The sequence below is a fragment of the Leopardus geoffroyi genome, chromosome B3 (genome assembly GCF_018350155.1).
Source record: "Leopardus geoffroyi isolate Oge1 chromosome B3, O.geoffroyi_Oge1_pat1.0, whole genome shotgun sequence".
Classification (NCBI taxonomy): Eukaryota; Metazoa; Chordata; class Mammalia; order Carnivora; family Felidae; genus Leopardus; species Leopardus geoffroyi.
The window spans coordinates 52,826,455-52,846,441 of record NC_059337.1 but is presented as its reverse complement, the minus strand read 5'-3'; the positions used below and the strand labels follow the sequence as shown (position 1 = coordinate 52,846,441).

General features: G+C 34.7%; 1 protein-coding gene across 5 annotated transcripts in view; it reads right to left on the bottom strand.

Annotated features, from left to right (window-relative positions):
* DMXL2 (Dmx like 2) overlaps positions 1–19,987 on the bottom strand; it is a 152,741-nt gene that overhangs the window by 100,268 nt on the left and 32,486 nt on the right. For 4 of the 5 annotated variants that reach the window (XM_045449743.1, XM_045449745.1, XM_045449742.1 and 1 more), the window contains exons 3-6: positions 18,398–18,469; positions 16,074–16,152; positions 15,151–15,286; positions 14,451–14,517 (exon numbers count right to left, since the gene is read on the bottom strand). In XM_045449743.1, coding sequence (XP_045305699.1) covers positions 14,451–14,517; positions 15,151–15,286; positions 16,074–16,152; positions 18,398–18,469 — 354 coding nt within the window. Of the gene's footprint in view, positions 1–4,016; positions 4,145–14,450; positions 14,518–15,150; positions 15,287–16,073; positions 16,153–18,397; positions 18,470–19,987 lie in introns of those variants that run through there. The other variant, XM_045449746.1, reaches the window with a different exon arrangement.

Below are 19,987 nucleotides of genomic sequence, written 5' to 3'. Positions count from 1 at the left end.
GTAGGTGATGGGAATTAAGAGTACAGTTACTGTGATGAGTACAGAGTAATGTACAGAATTATTAAATCATTATATGTACACATGAAAACTAATATTATACTGTATATTATACTTGAATTTTAAAAATAAATTAAAATTTTAAAAACAAAAAAACAATACTCATCTATATGCTGCCTACAAGACTCATTTCAGACCTAAAGACAATACAGACAAAGTGAAGGGATTATGAAAGATATTCGATGCAAATGGAGGAGGAAAAAAAAAAGCTGAGGTAGCACTCATATCAGATAACACAGACTTAAAAACAAAAACTGTAAAAAGACAAAAAAGGGCTTTACATAATAATAAAGAGATCACTCTAACAAGAGGCTATAACAGTTGTAAATATCTATGCACCCAATACAGGAGCACCTAAAGATATAAGGCAAATATTAACAGACATAAATGGAGGAATTTATAGTAACACAAAAATAGTACAGAACTTAAATATCCCAATACCCCACTTGCATTAATGGATAGGTCATCCAGAAAGAAAATCAATAAGGAAACAGTGTCTTTGAACAACACATTAGACCAGATGGACTTAACAGAACATTCCACCCCAAAACAGCAGAATACATTCTTTTCAAGTACACACAGAACATTCTCCAGGATAGGTCACATTAGGCCAAAATAAGTCTTTAAATAAATTTGAGAAGACTGAAATCATATCAACATCTTTTTTAACTACAACAGTATGAACTAGAAATCAATTATAATGAAAAAAAAACTGAAAGAAAAAAATACATGAAGTTTGCAAAACAAGATGCTACTAAACAACCAATGAGTCAATGAAAAAATCAAAGAAGAAATAACAAAAACATGGAGACAAATGAAAATGAAAAACAATGGTCCAAAATCTGTGGAATGCAACAAAAGTAGTTCTAAGAGGGAAGTTTAGAGAGATACAAGTGTACCTCAAGAAACAAACAAACAAATCTCAAACAATCTAACCTCACAGCTAAAGAAACTAGAAAAAGGACAAGGCCCAAATGAGTAGAAGAAAGGAAATAATAAAAATTAGAGTATAAATAAATGAAATAGAGACTAAAAATGAATAGAAAAGATCAATGTGACTAAGAGCTAATGCTTTGAAAAGATAAATTTATTAAGCCTTTAGCCAGACTAATAAAGAAAAAACACAGAGGACATAAAATCAGAAATGAAAGAGAAATTACAACTAATACCATAGAAATACATAAAAATTACAGATTACGACAAAGAAAACTATATGCCAACAAACTGAACTTAGAAAAAAATGGATAAATTCCTACAAACATCAATCTCCCAAAACTGAATCATAAAGAAATAGAAAATCTGAACAGACCAATTACTAGCAATCAAGTTGAACTGGTAATCAAAAACTGCCAATAAACAAAAGTCCAGTACCTGATGGCTTCACAAGTGAATTCTACCAAATATTTAAAGAAGAGTTAATACCTATCCTTCTAAAGTATTCCAAAAAATAGAAGAGGGAGAAATCCTTCTAAATTCATTCTATGAGGCCAGCATTACCCTGATACCACAACCAGACACAAAGACACACACACACACACACACACACGGAAGGGAAGGGAAGGGAAGGGAAGGGAAGGGAAGGGAAGGGAAGGGAAGGGAAGGAAAATAAACATAAAAATAAAAATAAAAACAAAAATAAAATAGTTATACAATTCTGGCAAAAAAAATTATAGGTTACATCATAATCCTTATGAATGTAGATGCAAAAATCCTCAACAAAATCTTAGCAAACCAATTCAAAAATAAATTAAAATTTATAAAAAATTAAATCACCACAATTAAGTAGGATTTATTCCAGGATGCAAGGGTGGTTCAATTTATGCAAATCAATCAGCATGACATATTACATTAACAAAATGAAGGATAAAGTTCCTAAGATCATCTTAACTGATGCAGAGAAAACATCTGACAAACATCCATTCTTGATAAAAACTAAACAAAGTAGTATAGAGTGAACATACCTCAACATTATAAAAGCCATATATAACAAACCCACAGCTAACATCAAACTCAATGGTAAAAAGCTAAAACCTTTCTCTTAAGATCAGAAACAAAACAAAAATGTCCACTCTCACCATTATCATTCACCACAGTACTGGAAGTCCTAGCCATAGTAATCAGACAAGAGAAAGGAAAGAAAAGGCATTTCGAAGTATAACTGTTAGTATTTGCAAATGACATACTACATATAAAAAACCCTAAAAATTCCACCAAAAAACTATCATACCTACTAAATGAATTCCATAAAGTTGGAGGATACAAAATCAATATAGAGAAATCTGATGCATTTCTATACACTAATAACAAAATAGTAAAAAAGAAATTAAGAAAACAATCCCATTTACTATTGAATCAAAAATAATAAAATACCTAGGAATATATTTAACCAAAGAGGTGAAAGAACTATACACTGAAAACTAGAAGACCCTGATGAAAGAAATCAAAGAAGATATAAACAAATGGAAAGATAACACTGTATTCATAGACTGGAAGAATTAATATTGTAAAAATGTCTACACTACTCAAAGCAATCTATAGATTCAATGCAATCCTTATCAAAATACCAACAGTATTTTTCACAGAACTAGAACAGCAATCCTTATCAAAATACCAACAGTATTTTTCACAGAACTAGAACAATAAATCCTAAAATATATATGGAACTACGAAAGACCTTGAATAGCAAAAGCAATCTTGACAAAGTACATAAATCTGTCAAGACGCACTGAACTGTACACATAAAATATACATTTTATCTTAACTATATTTCAGTAAAGTTAATTGTAAAAAGGAAACAACAGGACAAGATTTATGTACAAGGATGCTCATATTTAATAGCAATAGAAAAAACAGAACTATTTAATGTTCATTAATAGTTATCTGGTTAAGTTAAAACACATATTCATTAATATAATGGGAAATTATGTCACCTTTAAAAAGAATTGCTGTGCATTGACACAGCAATCTTATACGTTAAGTGAAAAAGACAATTTAAAGAATATGACCTAATTTGAGTATGTGTGTATATGCACACATACTTCCATGTGGCTTACAAAGAAACAAAAAGTCTGAAAGAATATATAGTGAATAGAAAACAGTGAACTTTTTTATTCAAGGTAGGACTACTTGGCAGAGGATTTTCATTTTCTCTGCATGTTTTTTACAATACATTATCACATTTAAAAAGTAAAGATAATTCCATTTTAAAGAAGGAAAAAAGGTCAAGAAGCCAATCCTTAAATAACCAAAACATTGAATCTAAGAACAGGGAAGTGATTTCAAGAGGAAGAAAACCTTCTGGAAACATTCTGTAGCCTACTGCTTTCCTTCCTGCCAAAATCACCCTCATCAAAAATTCTAATCCAAGCCCTTAAAAAGCCCAGTATTTTACTCAAAAGCATTAATCCTCTATTAAAAAAAAAATGTTTCTGGGGCGCCTGGGTGGCACAGTCGGTTAAGCGTCCGACTTCAGCCAGGTCACGATCTCGCGGTCCGTGAGTTCAAGCCCCGCGTCAGGCTCTGGGCTGACGGCTCAGAGCCTGGAGCCTGTTTCCGATTCTGTGTCTCCCTCTCTCTCTGCCCCTCCCCCGTTCATGCTCTGTCTCTCTCTGTCCCAAAAATAAATAAACGTTGAAAAAAAAAAATTAAAAAAAAAAATGTTTCCAAAGAAAATAGTATTTTAAACCACTTTCAAATTTTACAAAATAACCTACTCTTATAGAAAGTGTTCAAATATAAACTTTATAAACCTAAAAAATTTAAATAAATACATATCAAGCAAAGCAAACAATTCTTTAACTGAAGATTTGACCAGGTACACATTGTGGGGGGAAAAAACAGCTCTTTAACAAGTAAGACTTTAAAGTTCAGATAAAAAGTTAAATTACTATTAAGCCCCCCCAAAATAGAAAGTACTCAATGAACTGAAATACTAAAAACATTAAAAATCCTCAAGGTACCTGATTTTGAGTCCCACAACACCTGAACTGAAACCCTGTCATATGTAGCAGAGGCGGTGGAAAATGCCTTCTAGTGGTAGATCACACAGTTACCATCTGTTTCATCAAGTCAGACAAACTCGGCTTTATTAACAGAAGCAGAACAGATGGGGGGTGGGGGGGGGGAGGGAAATGCCAACATTACAAAGTTAGTTTCTGTTCTTTTTTCATGAAGATCTTAAATAGATGTAGTATCTTCTCAAAAATGTGAGGAAATAAGCTTTTTAAACCCACGACACATTTTATTAACCTCTAAAGGATCCTTACCAGTAAGGCATTCTTATCTTTCCATTAGAATTACAGAATGCTTATCTCTTAGGAAAATTAGAAGAATTTAATGCAAAGAAAACATGACTAATACTTGGGGAAAAATGATAATCAACTGCTAAGGCTACTGTAATAAAAATTCAAAGAAAAAGATACTAAGTATTATGGAACATGCAAACAGAACCACCTTTGAGGAGCATAAAATCTAGATGTCCCATTTGAGAGGATGTGCTTTTTTAGTCTTATTAGTTGTGCCTGAAGTACAAAGGAATCTTTTGGAATCATTAGAGATGAGAGTTCAAATTCAGTAGATGTTCAAACAATGAATACTGATCATCTTACACGGGTCATTAATAGTTTTTAATGTACCACATGACCCTCTCGTCAAAAGATCATATATCCTAAAATAGTCTCAAAGTTGTGACACACAGCTGAGGCAAACATAACACAATGAGTAAGCAAAGAGAGACAATCAGAAACATTAAGATTACATGAAGGACTATTCCAAAAAATAAAAGAGGAAGGAAAATTCATTCTATGAAGCCAACATTACCCTGAAACCAAAACCAGATAAAGACACTACAAAGAAAACTACAGGCCAATATCTCTGATGAATATAGATGCAAAAATCCTGAACAAAATATTACCAAACTGAATCCAAGAATCCTTTTAAAAACTCATTCACCCCAACCAAGTGAGATGTATTCCAGGGATGCAAGGGTGGTTCAGTATTCACAAATCAATCAACATGATATATCACATTAACAAGAAAAAGGATAAAAACCATATAATCTCAATAGATGTACAAAAAGCATTTGACAGAGTACAACATGCAATCATGATGAAACCCCTCAACAAAGTAGGCTTAGAGGGAACATACCTCAACAAAATAAAGGCTACCTATGAAAAAACTCACAGCTAACATCATACTCAATGTTGAAAAACTGAGAGACCTTCCTCTAAGAGAACAAGACAAGAATATCCACTCTCACTTTTATTCAACATAATACTGTAAGTCCTAGCCAAAGCAATAAAAGAAAAAGAAATAAAAGGTATCCAAATTGGTAAGAAATAAATGAAATTTTCACCATTTGCAGATGATATGATACTGTCTACAGAAAACCCTAAAGATTCTACCAAAAACTACTAGAACTGATGAATGGATTCAGTAAAATCACAGTATGCAAAATGAATACACAGAATCTTGTTCCATTTCCATACACTAATAATGAGGTAGCAGAAAGAGAAATTAAGAAAACAATCTCATTTACAACTGTACCAAAAAGAATAAAATTAAACTTAACCAGGGAGGTGAAATACCTGTACTCTAAAAATTATAAAAATTTGAAGGTGACACAAACAAATGGGAAGATATTCCATGCTCATGGGCTGGAAGAATTAATGTTGTTAAAATGTCCATAGTATCCAAAGCAGTCTATGGATTCAATACAATCCCTATCAAAATATTACCAACATTTTCATAGAACAAGAACAAATAATTCTCAAATTTGTATGGAACCACAAAGACTCCAAATAGCCAGAGCAATCTTGAAAACAAATGAGAAAGGTGGAAGTATCACAATCCCAGATTTCAAGATATATTACAAAGCTGTAGTAATCAAAACAGTATGGTACTGTCACAAAAAGAGACACATAGATCAATGGAACACAATAGAGAGCCCAGAAATAAATCCATAATTATATGGTCAATTAATCTATGACAAAAGTGGCAAAAATATACAATGGAAAGAAGACCATCTCTTCAACAAACAGGGCTAGAAAAGCTGGACAACTACATGCAAAAGAATGAAACTGGATCACTTTCTTGCACCACATACAAAAATAAACTCAAAATGGATTAAATACCTAGATGTGAGACCTGAAACTGTAAAACTCCTAGAAGAAAACAGGCAGTAATTTCTTTGACATAAGCCATTGAAACATTTTCTTGATTTGTCTCCTGAAGCAAGGGAAACAAAAGCTAAATGAAACTATTGGGGCTATACCAAAATAAAAAGATTTTATACAGTGAAGAAAACCATCAACAAAACAAAAAGGCAACCTACTGAATGATATATGCAAATGATTTATCTGGTAAGGGTTTAATATCCAAAACATATAAAGAACTTATACAACACACACACACACACACACACACACACAAAAACCACACAAATAATCCAATTTAAAAAATGGGCAGAGGACATGTATAGACATTTTTGCAAAGAAGACATACAGATGGCCAAAAGACACATGAAAAAAATGCTTAACACTAGTCATCACGAAATGCATGTCAAAACCACAATATCACTTCACACTTGTCAGAATGGCTAAAATCAAAAACACAAGAAATAACAAGTGTTGGTGAGGATATGCAGAAAAAGGAACCCTCGTGCACTTTTGGTGGAAATGCAAATTGGTGCAGCCACTTTGGAAAACATTACAGATGTTCCTCAAAATATTAAATATAGAATTACCATACAATCCAGTAATTTCACTGATGGGCATTTAACCAAAGAAAACAAAAGCACTAATTTGAAAGATATATGCAATGCTGTATTTACTGCAGCATTATTTACAATCACCAAGATATAGAAGCAACCTAAATGTCCATCAAAAGATGAATGGATAAAGAAGATACAGTGTGTACACACACACAGACAGAAATACTACTCAGCCATAAAAAAGAATGAAATCTTGATATCTGCAACAACACAGATGGACCTAGAGGGTAGAAGGTAGACTTAGAGAAGATAGACATCTTGTAATTTACATTAATATACTATTCTTAATTGAATCCAATTACATGCATTTTAATATATTTTATAAGACTTATATTTCATGTGATCATGTCCAGATACAGATCTGCTAAAGAGCTAAATTTTACTCTGAGAAAATTCAACAGCTTTCAGACTGTTTCAGCCTTAAAAACAAAATTAGTCTGTAACATATAAATGGATAATGATATGCTATTAACTGCTTATATACTACAAAATGGTCACTTGATTCACTCAAACAATAAATCTTTACTCAATGCGGGCACTGTATAAACTGATGGGAATAAAAAAAAATAATAAAAAAATAAATAAACTGATGGGGATATAGTTAGGAGAAGGGAAGGAAGAGATAGGAGACAACAAAATATAATTGCTAGTTGTACAGAGCTTATACTCCAGAAGGGAAGACAACAGTAAATAAAGATACAAATTATTGTTAGGGCGCTTGGATGGCTCAGTCAATTAAGGGTCAGACTCTTGATCTCAGCTCAGCTCAGGTCTTGATCTCAGGGTTGTTGAGTTCAAGACTCACACTAGGCATGGAGACTTCTTTAAAAAAAAAAAACAGATACAAATTATTGTTTTAATAAAATTATAAGTGCTACAAATTAAAAGCATACTGTGAGAGTATATACTTGAGAGACTTGACCTGGTCTGGGAGGTTTCCTTAAAAAAAGTGATATTTAAACAGAGCACTGGAGTGCCTGGGTGGCTCAGTTGGTTAACCATCCAACTTTGGCTCAGGTAGCGATCTCGCGGTGAGTTTGAGCCCTGCGGTGCAGAGCCTGCTTGAGATTCCCTCTCTCTCTCTTTCTCTCTCTCTCTGTCTCCCTCTCTCTGCCAGTCCCCTGTTCTCTCTCAAAATAAATAAATAAACTCTAAAAAAAAAAAAAAAAGTACATCATGGGGCATCTGATTCTTCATTTTGGCTCAGGTCATGATCTCAGGGTCATGGGATTGAGTCCCTCATCGGGCTCTGGGCTGAGTGTGGAGCCTGCTTGGGATTCTCTTTTTCTCTCCCTCTGCCCCTCTCCCCCATTCTCTCTCTCTCTCTCTCTCTCTCTCTCTCTCACACACACACACACACACACACACACTCTAAAATAAAAAACAACAACAAACACTGAAAAACTTGACAAGCCAATTCAATCACCTACAAATTAAAAAAAAACTAATATTTAATATTTCTGTGTAGAATGTAGAGATGCAAGAAGAGTTTTCCATAATGTCTGAAAAACAAGGTTAATAAAAGGAAAACATCAGAATCACTGGAAAAATAATTTGAAAAAGAATAGGGGCGCCTAGGTGGCTCCATTGGTTGTGTCTAACTCTTAATCTCAGCTCAGGTCTTGATCTCAGGGTCATGAGTTCAGGCCCCATATTGGGCTCTGCACTGGGCATGAAGCCTACTTTAAAAAAAAAGAATATAATGTTTGCCTTTGATCTCTAAAACTAGGCAGTCACCTTTAAAGCTTTCATCTTTAAAAACTAGCATTCCACTACTCCTAAAACTTGACCATGAAAAAATGGCCACACCCACAGATTTGTTCTTTTTGTTACTCATATTTCTTAGGGTTATGATATACTCACAAATGATTAGTAAGGCTAGTCATTCCTTTGATTTAACAAGTCTGTTGTAGATGAAGCCATCATGATGATTTAATGGAGGACAAATTCAGTGTGATCAGAGAGCTACTCTAGATTTACACTGAAAAGCAGCTTTATAATATTCCCAGATAGTCACTGCCCTGACATCAGCTTGGGTAGTGTTGTGCATGCTATGCTGCATTTGAAGCATGTTTTCCTATTACCCTCTTTCAGATACAATTAATGGCACTATTGTATCCACTTAGGTTTTCCTTAAAACATGTATTTTGGCATGTATATCATCTGATGTATTTTAATTAAAACTTAAAAAATTTAGTTTTATGTACGTGTGTAGTGTGTGTGTATGTGTACATGTGTGTATAGTGTCTGTATATATGTGTGTAGTGTGTGTGCACACACATACACACATACATGCACATACAATTAGCCTGGAGCTCAGGGGAGAGTTACAGGTAAAAGATACAAATCTAAATGCACTTAAAGCCATGAGATAAGATGAGATCACCAAGAGAGTGAGTATGGTCAGGGGAGACGTCTAAGAAATAAGCCGTAGGGTACTTCAAAATTTTAAAGTAGGTTAGAAAAGGTGATCCCAACAAACTAATGAGGGGCAGAGAGTTAAAAAGCAAATCAAGAGAGTGTATGGTGTCCTGAAAGTAAACTGAAGAAAGTGTTCAAGGGTGAGGAAGTAACCAACTGTGTTAATTCGTGCCATTAGGGTAAGTAAGCACTAACCACAGGATTTGGTAACAGGAATTCACTAATGACTTTCAGAAGAGAGAATGAAGAGAAAAACTTGGGAGACAGCAACTATAAGCAACTCTCTGAAGGTGCTATAAGGGGGACAAAGAAATGTGGCAAAAGCTGAGAGAAGGTCAAGAGAAAGTTTTGGTACTGTTGTTTACTTGTTTCAGAATGGGCAAGATTATAGCATGTCTGGCATGCTATGCTGTATTGGTGAGCTTGGACTGACATAACAAAATACCATAGACTGAGTGGCTTAAACAAATGTATTTTCTCACAGTTCTGAGGGCTGGAGGCTGAGATGTGGCTGCCAGAATGATCAAGTTGGTGGACCTCTCTTTCTGGCTTGCAGACAACTACTTTCTTGCCATGTATTCATGTCACAGAAGGAGAACAAGCTCTCTGGTGTCTCTTCTTATAAAAGTACTCACTATTCCTATATGAGGGTGATATGCTCATCACACCTCATCTAACAGTAAGTACCTTTCAAAAGCCTCATAGACAAATCCCATCACATTGGGGGGTAGGGTTTAACATATGAATGGGGGTTGGGGGGCCATGTTCAGTCCATAACATATACCAACGTAATCTTACTCTAACACACAGATAGATCTCATAAATCTTGGAAGAAAATATTAGCAAACCAAATCCAGCAAGAATAATACATTATAATCAATTTAGGGTTATTCTAGAAACACAAGGCTTATTTAATACTTGAAAATAAGCCCACCTATTTATCTTATTAAAAGAGTAAAAAAAGATGGGGCGCCTGGTGGCTCAGTAAGTTGAGCATCAGGTCATGATCTCACAGTTTGTGGGTTTGAGCCCCGCATCAGGCTCTGTGCTGACAGCCCAGAGCCTGCTTCAGATTCTGTGTCTTCCTCTTTCTCTGCCCCTCCCCCACTCATTCTCTCTCTCTCTCTCTCTCTCTCTCTCTCTCTCTCTCTCAAAAATAAACATTAAAACCATTTTTTTTTAAAAAATAGTAAAAAGAAAAAAATTATAATCTCAATAGATTCAGGGAAAATATTTCCTAAGATTCAACATCATTTGTGATTTAAAAAAAAAAAATTCTAACAAACTATAAATAAGGAAATGTCCTTTAGCCGAGAAAGAACACCTACAGTAAACATCATAATCAAAGGTAACACAGTGAAAGGTATCCTCTTGAAATTGGGAGTAAGAAAAAGATATCTACTCTCACTAATTTTATTCAACATTATACTAGAGGTCCTACATACTGTAGTAAAAAAAAGGAAAAGATACAAAACATTTGAGATTTAGAAAGGATGAAATAAAACTCTCAATATTCACAGATAATTATGTACAGAGAAAAACGAAAGATCTACAGAGGATTTAATAGAATCAGTGACTTTATCAGTAACATTTGCTAGGTTTAAAACCAATATAAAAAATTAATTTCATTTCTATCTACCATTCACAATTATAAAATTAAATTTATATTATGATGCCATTTATAGCAATATCAAAAAATATCAAATATTTAGGAATGAATCTAATAAATGTTTAGGGCCTCTACATAAAATATAAAAGAATACTAAGAAAAATTAAAAATTCTAAAATAAATGAAGGGATATGTTGCATTCATGATGGACACTCAATTGTAAAGATATCAATTCTCCCCAAACTGACCTATAGAGTCAATGCAATACCAATCGAAATCAAAAGAAGTTTTTTTGTTTGTTTTTTAAAATTTTTCAGGCTCATCCTAAAATTTACATGAAAATACCAAGGGCCTTGGCAAGGATGTGGGGAAAAAGGAAGCCTCGTGCACTGGTGGTGGGAATGTAAACTGATGGAGCCACTGTGGAAAACAGTATGGAGGTGCCTCAAAAACTTAAAAACAGAAGTATCATATGATCCAGTAATTTCACTATTGGGTATTTACCCAAACACTAATTTGAACATACAAAGGACCAAGAAAACATAAGACCATCTTTAAGAAGAAGAACAAGATAGGAGGACTTGTTCTACCAGATATCAAAACAATTCAAAAGCTATAGCAATTAAGACAAGTGACACTGGTGCAACAAAAGACCAATGGACTAGAGAAAATAACCCAGACACAGACCCACACAAATATGGACATTGAAATCTATGACAAAAGTGGTATTACAGAGCAATGGAGAAAGAAGAGGCTTTTCAATAGTGTGCTGGACAACTGGGTAACAATATAGAAAAAAATCAACCTCTTCCAAGGGGCACCTGGGTGGCGCAGTCGGTTAAGCGTCTGACTTCAGCCAGGTCACGATCTTGCAGTCCGTGAGTTCGAGCCCTGCGTCGGGCTCTGGGCTGATGGCTCAGAGCCTGGAGCCTGTTTCTGATTCTGTGTCTCCCTCTCTCTGACCCTCCCCCGTTCATGCTCTGTCTCTCTCTGTCCCAAAAATAAATAAACGTTGAAAAAAAAAAAATTAAAAAAAAAATCAACCTCTTCCTTAAATCGTATCTAAAAATGACTCTACATAGATTTTAGACATAAATGTGGAAAACAAAAACGCAAAATGTCCAGATTTTAGGGCACAGGTTCTTTGAGGTCCTCTAACCCCAGGAGCCTGTTGACAGAATTCTAGGATATAAAGATATTTTTGATACACCCTGTATGCTCTGATGCCTTACCATTTTAGTGTGCAACTTCTAACTTATGGCATCTACGTATCTCTGCCTGAAGCACTTGTTTTTGAGTGCTGAGAACTACTGCCATACCATAACCAGCGCCCAACCAACAACTGATACATATGAAGAACATGTGTGAGGAACACGATGTTGTGAGGAACACCAGCTCCCAGAGTTACCCAGAGATCCCAACTTGTTAGTCACTTGCATGATAGCATACCCTTTATTCAGCCCCTTCACTTCCCTGCCTTAAATCCAGTATATTTCTTGGTGATCATTCCCCACATGAATTACTTATATTTGAATCCTTGTCTCAGAATCTGCTTCTTGAGAAACCAAGACAACTAAGACTCAGAGTTACCATGAACTAGAGTGGTGAAAAACAATTACTTCTCTATTTTCATAACTGCTAACTGAAGGAAATGCTAAAGTTCAGTTACAAATAAAAGCGACAGACCAAAGTGGTATTAGTGGTACCTATGACTCTGTCTCTAACAGAAATCACAGATGTTTTAAGATTACACGACATTTGCTGTAAATATCTCAAAATAGTTTTTACACTCCTTACTACTTTGAAATTGTTATTAGGTAACTACTGAACTGCACATGATTGCAGTCTCTCTGTCAATAATATTGTGCAGTCTTCCTGTCTATAAGGTCACCTGTTGAGCAACTATCTCTGGATCAACTAATTATTCAGCCACAAAACAGTTGAGAGTGTTCTACAACTAGAGATGAACTAAAAAGGATAAACTCTGGTGTTCTTGGAAAACCTATTCTTGTGTTTTAGTGTAATATAAAAGTTATACATATAAAAAAAGTTATACATATATAAAATATATATATACATATATATGTATGTATATGTATATATGTATATATATACACATATATGTGTATATATATAAAAAAAGTTATATACATATAAAAAGTTATATATATAAAAGTTGTATATAATACAACAATTAAATACAATTAAACTTTATCCTGTGGGTTTTTTTCAATGTGTATTTACTTATTTTTGAGAAAGAGAGATGGAAGGCAAGGAGAGAAGGGGCAGAGAGAGGAGGAGAGAGAATCCCAAGCAGGATACATGCTGTCAGTTCAGAGTCTAGTGTGGGGCTCGAACTCACAAACCATGAGATCATGACCTGAGCCGAAGTCAGATGCTTAACTGACTGAGCCACTCAGGCACCCCAAAACACCAGAAGATTCTTAAAACCTCTATAAGGTGGAGATGGGCAGGGAGGGCAGTCCTAATGACACTGTACTTCTCAAATAGCAACACTGGTAGCTAGAAAGCAACAGAACCAGGACATAACCCTGAGAGAAATTTTTCAACACAATTCTAGTCCTAGCCAAATCAAGCATAAAAGAAGAACTCTTTAGGCTTGCAATACCTTCAAATTTTTTTTTTCCCATTCACCCTTTTCAGGAATCTACTAAAGAGTATCCCTATCAGGCAAGGGAAGAAGATAAATGATGCTAAGAAACAGGGCAAACAGGATCTCCTAAGGTTCATAAAATTCAAAAATGACAGCTCTGCTATTTTAGGCTTGGAGAGCAACTAAGCCAGAGTGGGGGCAAAAAAGTTTCCAGGGTAACTCCTATGTGGGATTATAGCAAGAGGAGATCCAAAGACTGCCAGAGGTTTGGGGGTGAATTAGGTATATACAAAATGAAGCAAACAGTAAAACAAAGTTACTAGTAACTCCAAAGTAATTATTCTGTGAAGAGCATTTTACACAATCTTAGCAATGTGAATATTTACCCAAATGTTATGAGATATCTACATCAGCAAGACAGGAGGAAGGGAAGTCAATGTGTATATGTGGCAAAAGTAGAGATGGGGATGGGGGACATCAGCCAGTGGACTGAAGTCTCAGATTCCACAGGAAGAAGACAAGAGAGGATACATAAAACTAAAAGGAAAAAAAAAATCAAGAAATGGGAACATTAGCAAGTTACTTAGAAACATGAAAGGAAATACCAAAACACGCAATTTGACAAGTAACTCTCTCAGGATACAGGAATAAGAATGGGATGAAAGGAGTAATTCTTTCCATTGTGAATCTAGTAGTACTATTTCACTTCTTAAATTACATACATATGCTATTCTTTAAACATAAAAATTAATTTTGTAAAATGTAAATTTTAAACAAAGTCAAATAACATTTATTTTCCAAGTGCCTACTACCTACAGGGAGCATACCAGATCTTCCATTAATACTATCACTATTTCTGCCAGCTTTGCAGAGTATGATTACCCCGATTTTTCTCAGATGAGAAAACTGAAAATGACAATGAAAAAGGAACATGTTTTGTTTTTTTATTTCTTTTGTTTATGTTTTATTTGGTCCTTTACCTTTCCAGCAGTAGCAAAATATTCACCATCAGGGGACCATTCCATCAAATGTACAGACACTGAGGTTCTAAAAAAAAAAAAAAAAAAAAGTTAACCAGTCCGCATTTTTTAAATCTGGAACACTGTATATATAAATGGTCAAAACAAGATTTTCATAACATATCAGAACAAGAGTGTTTTCACCTCCCTTAAAATACAAATTAATTATGAAAACCAATCCAAAGTTGACTTTGGAGACCCAAAGAAGAATGCAATCAACATGCATAAAAGACATCTCCACCTACCTGCCCCATGAATGTCCAAAATATAACAAGTTAAAAACTGAGCTCACCCATCTCCCCTGGCTAAGTGGGTCCCTGCACATAATCCATACTGTCAGTGATATAGCCATTCTTCCACTTAAGAGTAGCTGGCAACTTGTATCACATCTTCCTCTTCCCCATCCCTATCTACATCTCATCCATTAAGGAGTAATTCCCAAGTTCTGAGGTTGTAACTTGAAAAATATTTTTGTCCTTTTTTTAACCAATCAACTGTAACACAGACTAAAGGTTAATATGGGTTTGGGTTAGAAGAAGTCCACTTTCTAGGCTTCTAAATGTAATGGTACTATCAAAAAACAGAGATCACTGTGCAAGGGAACATATTTTAGGATGACTGGTTTTTTTAATTAATGAGAACAACAGAGTTAGACACTAACTTGCACTGCCAGATGCACTTCCAATCATTTAAAACTGGAGGAATTTTATTATCAATTTCTTCCTCCTCTTCCAGAATGTCACCTCCTGGAGGAGCCCACAACTGAATAGAATCGGTTGCTGTCAACAATCTGTTATCTGAAAATTAAAGAAAGTTCTAATGAATACACATGGCTTATCTGGAGAAAGAATTGCACATGTGGGCTTATATTTAGGTTTATAAACTATTCTGTGAAAACCAAGACATATCCATTTCAAAGTTCTAAGAATCCACTACACAAGAAAGGGTAAGTCTCGGGTGAAACTTGACAACAAAAAAGAAAAGCTTACTGGCAAAGAGCTACTGTGTATCAGGTAAATCTTAAAAACAAAACAAAACAAAAAAAGCAAAAGTACAATAACAAAACAAACCCAAAACACTCTGATATGTAAACATAGAATGTTCTCAGGATAGAAAACAGAACTAAAGATTAATGAAATTTGTTTTTCTACAAAATTAACCTTATTAATCATGAATGTAAAGAGGGGCAATGGCCATTATCATTAGGGGTTTCTAATCTTTCAATTTTAAAGACAAAATTTCCTAAAACACACAAAAAAAAATGAGATAGGGGGTTTTTTTGGCCCTGTTTTATTTCTGAGTTTATTTCTTATTAAACACAGTGTAAGTGTTAACTAAGGAAACAAATCATCACTGTTTCCTAGAATAAAACATTCAAAGGCAGGGAATAAAAGCACAGAACTCAAAGTAAATTAAGCACTGTACAAAGCAGTGTATACCAAGAAGAAAAAAAAATACACTCATTAACAAAAAGAAAATATTCTACACTGACCATTTTATTATGAGAAACTATATTACATTGTAATCAGACATTTCTAAATGAACATTTACTCTTTATAATTTCTAAATATAATCACTAAATACCTTGAGGGTCCCATGCTAAATTGTATGTCACAGAACTCAAAAAAAACTGCCCCGTTTTAAGCCACTGACACTTGAGTTGCTGAAAAATATAGAAAGAAAAAAGAAACATATGTTTTTAAAGTAATATTCACAAATATTACCATTTTATCATTTTATTCACCTTAAGACTTTATGATCTAAAACAAAGATGTAAATATTTCACTATTATTTTGAAAATATTGCTCCTAAAATAACTTCCAATAGTTACTTATTATTTACTCTACCACATCAAGCTGCTTGCCATGCCCAAAGCATGTTTTCTCAGGCTTCCTTCCATGTCTATAAACACATTCTCAGATGTAGGACATGCTTTTTCTCTCTTCTCCACCTGCAAGCTCCCATGCTTACATCTATATCCAGCTAAATCACCACCTCTGCTGACATCCCGGCAGCAGCCATGGTACCCTTTACATCCCATTTTAACAGTGGCCACATGCATGTGTCTGAATCTCCTAGTAAACTCCAGCTCTTCAAGGCAGGAATTATGCCATAATAAGCTTTGTGTCTTGAGTGCTGTAATGGCTGGAACATATGCAGACACTCAATACATGTTTGTGAAAACAAATGCACATTAGAAAGAAGTGAAAATTATCATAATCTTATGGACTCAACATCTAAAATAAAACTAGATGTATCTCCCAAAGTCAACAAATTTGAACCACACAATATATACAATCCACAAATCTATATTATGTGTATTATATTTATTTGACTAATTTCCAGTCTTTTTTCTATTTTCATTCTAAAAGATAGAAAGATTTAAAGTGTAAAAGTCAAAGGCCTTTGCCATGAAATACAGTAAGTGAAAAAAAGTTGAGATATTTCTTTGTAGTACATAAATACAAAATGTCCTTTTGTAAAGTATAGTGCATGTAAAGCCACGTCACCTTAGGCAAGTTATACATCAACTGCTTGGCAAGTAGTAATAATTTAATAAACAGAAATTCCCTCTCTCTGTATGATACTTTTTAAATACTTAACAAATACTTCATTCAAGGTATCATGACCATCCAGAGCCAGAATTTTAAAATAACTGCAAAACCTGAATTTCATTATCTAAAAATAACTATATATATTTTTAAATATACACATATATATTTATTTATATTTATATTTAAGTGTATTTATTTATTGGTGGGGGGAGAGGGGAAGAGAGGGAGAAAGAGAATCTCAAGCAGACTCCACACCATCAATGCAGATTTGGATGCAAGGCTCAAACTCACAAACCCATGAGATCATGACCTGAGCCGAAATCAAGAGTCAGATGCTTAACTGACCGAGCCACCCAGGCGCCCCTGTGAATTTTAAGTAAAATAAAATATAGCACCTAGAATGAATTTGAATGGTTGGTTCTCAATGTGATATGCTAGACCATTTAGCTGATTAGTGAGTTTACCTAAGCTCCTAACTCCTTCACTCAACAAGTATTTAGAAGCACCTATTGTGTTCCAGGTCTTGTTCTAAGTACTTCAGATGCACCAGTGAACAAAAGAAACAAAGCTCCATACCCTCATGGAGCTTACATTCTAAACAGTAAATAACAAACAAGATAAATGCTGTGGGAAAAAAGTTTAAAATAGAAGGATGAGGGGTTAAAATAAAAGTGGTTTTGTTTTAAAATGGGCAATTTTAAAAATGGGCGGATCCCCATTGGGAAGGTATTATTGAGAAAATACTTACAGGATCTGCAGGAGCTGACCTTGGAGTTACCCAGAGAAAGAAAAACATTCCAGACAAGAGAAAAAACAATGCAAAGACCTAAGATGGGAAAGTAACTGTTCAAAGAATAAAAATGCCAGTGTGGCTGGAGTAACATTAGAGGACAAAAATAGTAGGAGTCGAGCTCTGAGAGGTGTTAAGTGAGTACTAGAGGGAAAAAAGACTATAGGTCTATTGTAAGGCTTTTTGGCTTTGTGTCTGAGAGAAACAGGGAGTTTTAGGTGGAGAAGTGTGTCATGACCTGCTGTGTTGAGAAAAGAGAAGAGAAGGATATAAAACATATCAGAGACTACTCCAGCAATCTAGACAAGAAAAAATAGTTCAACTAAGGTAGATTACAATTAACAAGGTAAATATCAATTAGCAATATTATAGAAAACTGGGTTTCTAAAAGGTCTAGGGGTATATCTCTAGTGAATGTGATCTTACCATCAAAAGCACCAGACCAACTTCAGATGGGTATTCCAGACCACATTCAGCACTAGCTCTTGTAAGGCACTCTTTACTGCTATCAACTGGATTCTAAACTTAACTCTAAAAAACTTCTACTACCACTGAATACTTACACAATTTCTCTTATGAGAATTTATGCCCAAGGGCTCAAAAATACAAACAGCATTACCGTATGAAGCTGCAATCTAAAAAGAAATGAACAAAGCATTAACATTTAGGAAAAGAAAATAAAGACAACATCCTTTTCACAAAAATGTATAAGCTAATTACATATAATACAATCCCAATACAGTATTCATGATTTATTCCATCCCATAAATATAACTGGAAAAGAATTGGATTTAAGAATCCCTTCTCTGTTGTCAAAAATTCATCAGGCTTTACTTTACACATCAAATACAAGGTTGAACTATTCAAAGAAATCATCCTTTTCTGTAAGAATTTTTTTAACATAGGAATAACTTTATTAACAAAGATAGCATTTCAATGGCACATTTGCCAGAAATTTTATAATCCAGTGAAAAACAATATAAAAACCATGAGAAGCAGAAAAAGATATCAAAGAGTATTAAACAGGTATTCAAAAGACATCAAATAAAATGACATTAATTATACTATGAAACAAAAAAAAATTCAATGGGGAAAATCATCTAGAAAAAGGAATAGAGAAAATGGACTAAGGAGAGATCAGAGACTCCACTGCAAGTGGAAGAGAAAGAGCTGATGTAGACATCTCCATCGGACTTAAGATAGAGATCTGGGTTCCAGGTCACATACCTGATAAAAAGGGACATAAATCCTCTGTTCCTGGAAGCTACCAGAGTCTGGTAGAGATTATTTTTTTTTAATATGAAATTTATTGTCAAATTGGTTTCCATACAACACCCAGTGCTCATCCCAAAAGTTGCTCTCCTCAATACCCATCACCCACCCTCCCCTTCCTCTCCCCCCATCAACCCTCAGTTTGTTCTCAGTTTTTAAGAGTCTCTTATGCTTTGGCTCCCTCCCTCTCTAACCTCTTTTTTTTTTTCTTCCCCTTCCCCATGGTCTTCTGTTAAGTTTCTCAGGATCCACCTAAGAGTGAAAACATATGGTATCTGTCTTTCTCTCTAAGACTTACTTCACTTAGCATAACACTCTCCGGTTCCATCCATGTTGCTACAAAAGGCCATATTTCATTTTTCTCATTGCCACATAGTATTCCATTGTGTATATAAACCACAATTTCTTTATTCATTCATCAGTTGATGGACATTTAGGCTCTTTCCATAATTTGGCTATTGTTGAGAGTGCTGCTATAAACATTGGGGGTACAAGTGCCCCTATGCATCAGCACTCTTGTATCCCTTGGGTAAATTCCTAGCAGTGCTATTGCTGGGTCATAGGGTAGATCTAGTTTTAATTCTTTGAGGAACCTCCACACTGTTTTCCAGAGCGGCTGCACCAGTTTGCATTCCCACCAACAGTGCAAGAGGGTTCCCATTTCTCCACATCCTCTCTAGCATCTATAGTCTCCTGATTTGTTCATTTTTCGAATAATTCCTTGAGAGCCAATTCCCAGTTCACCCTCCTCTTGGCAAGAGGGAATCAACTACAGGGAACAGACCAAAAACCATTCTTGCTGACACCTAGAACACTAAATTAGGTATATATATTTTTTAAAGGCCAGTCAAAAAATGTCTACTGTCATCTCAGGGCTCTCT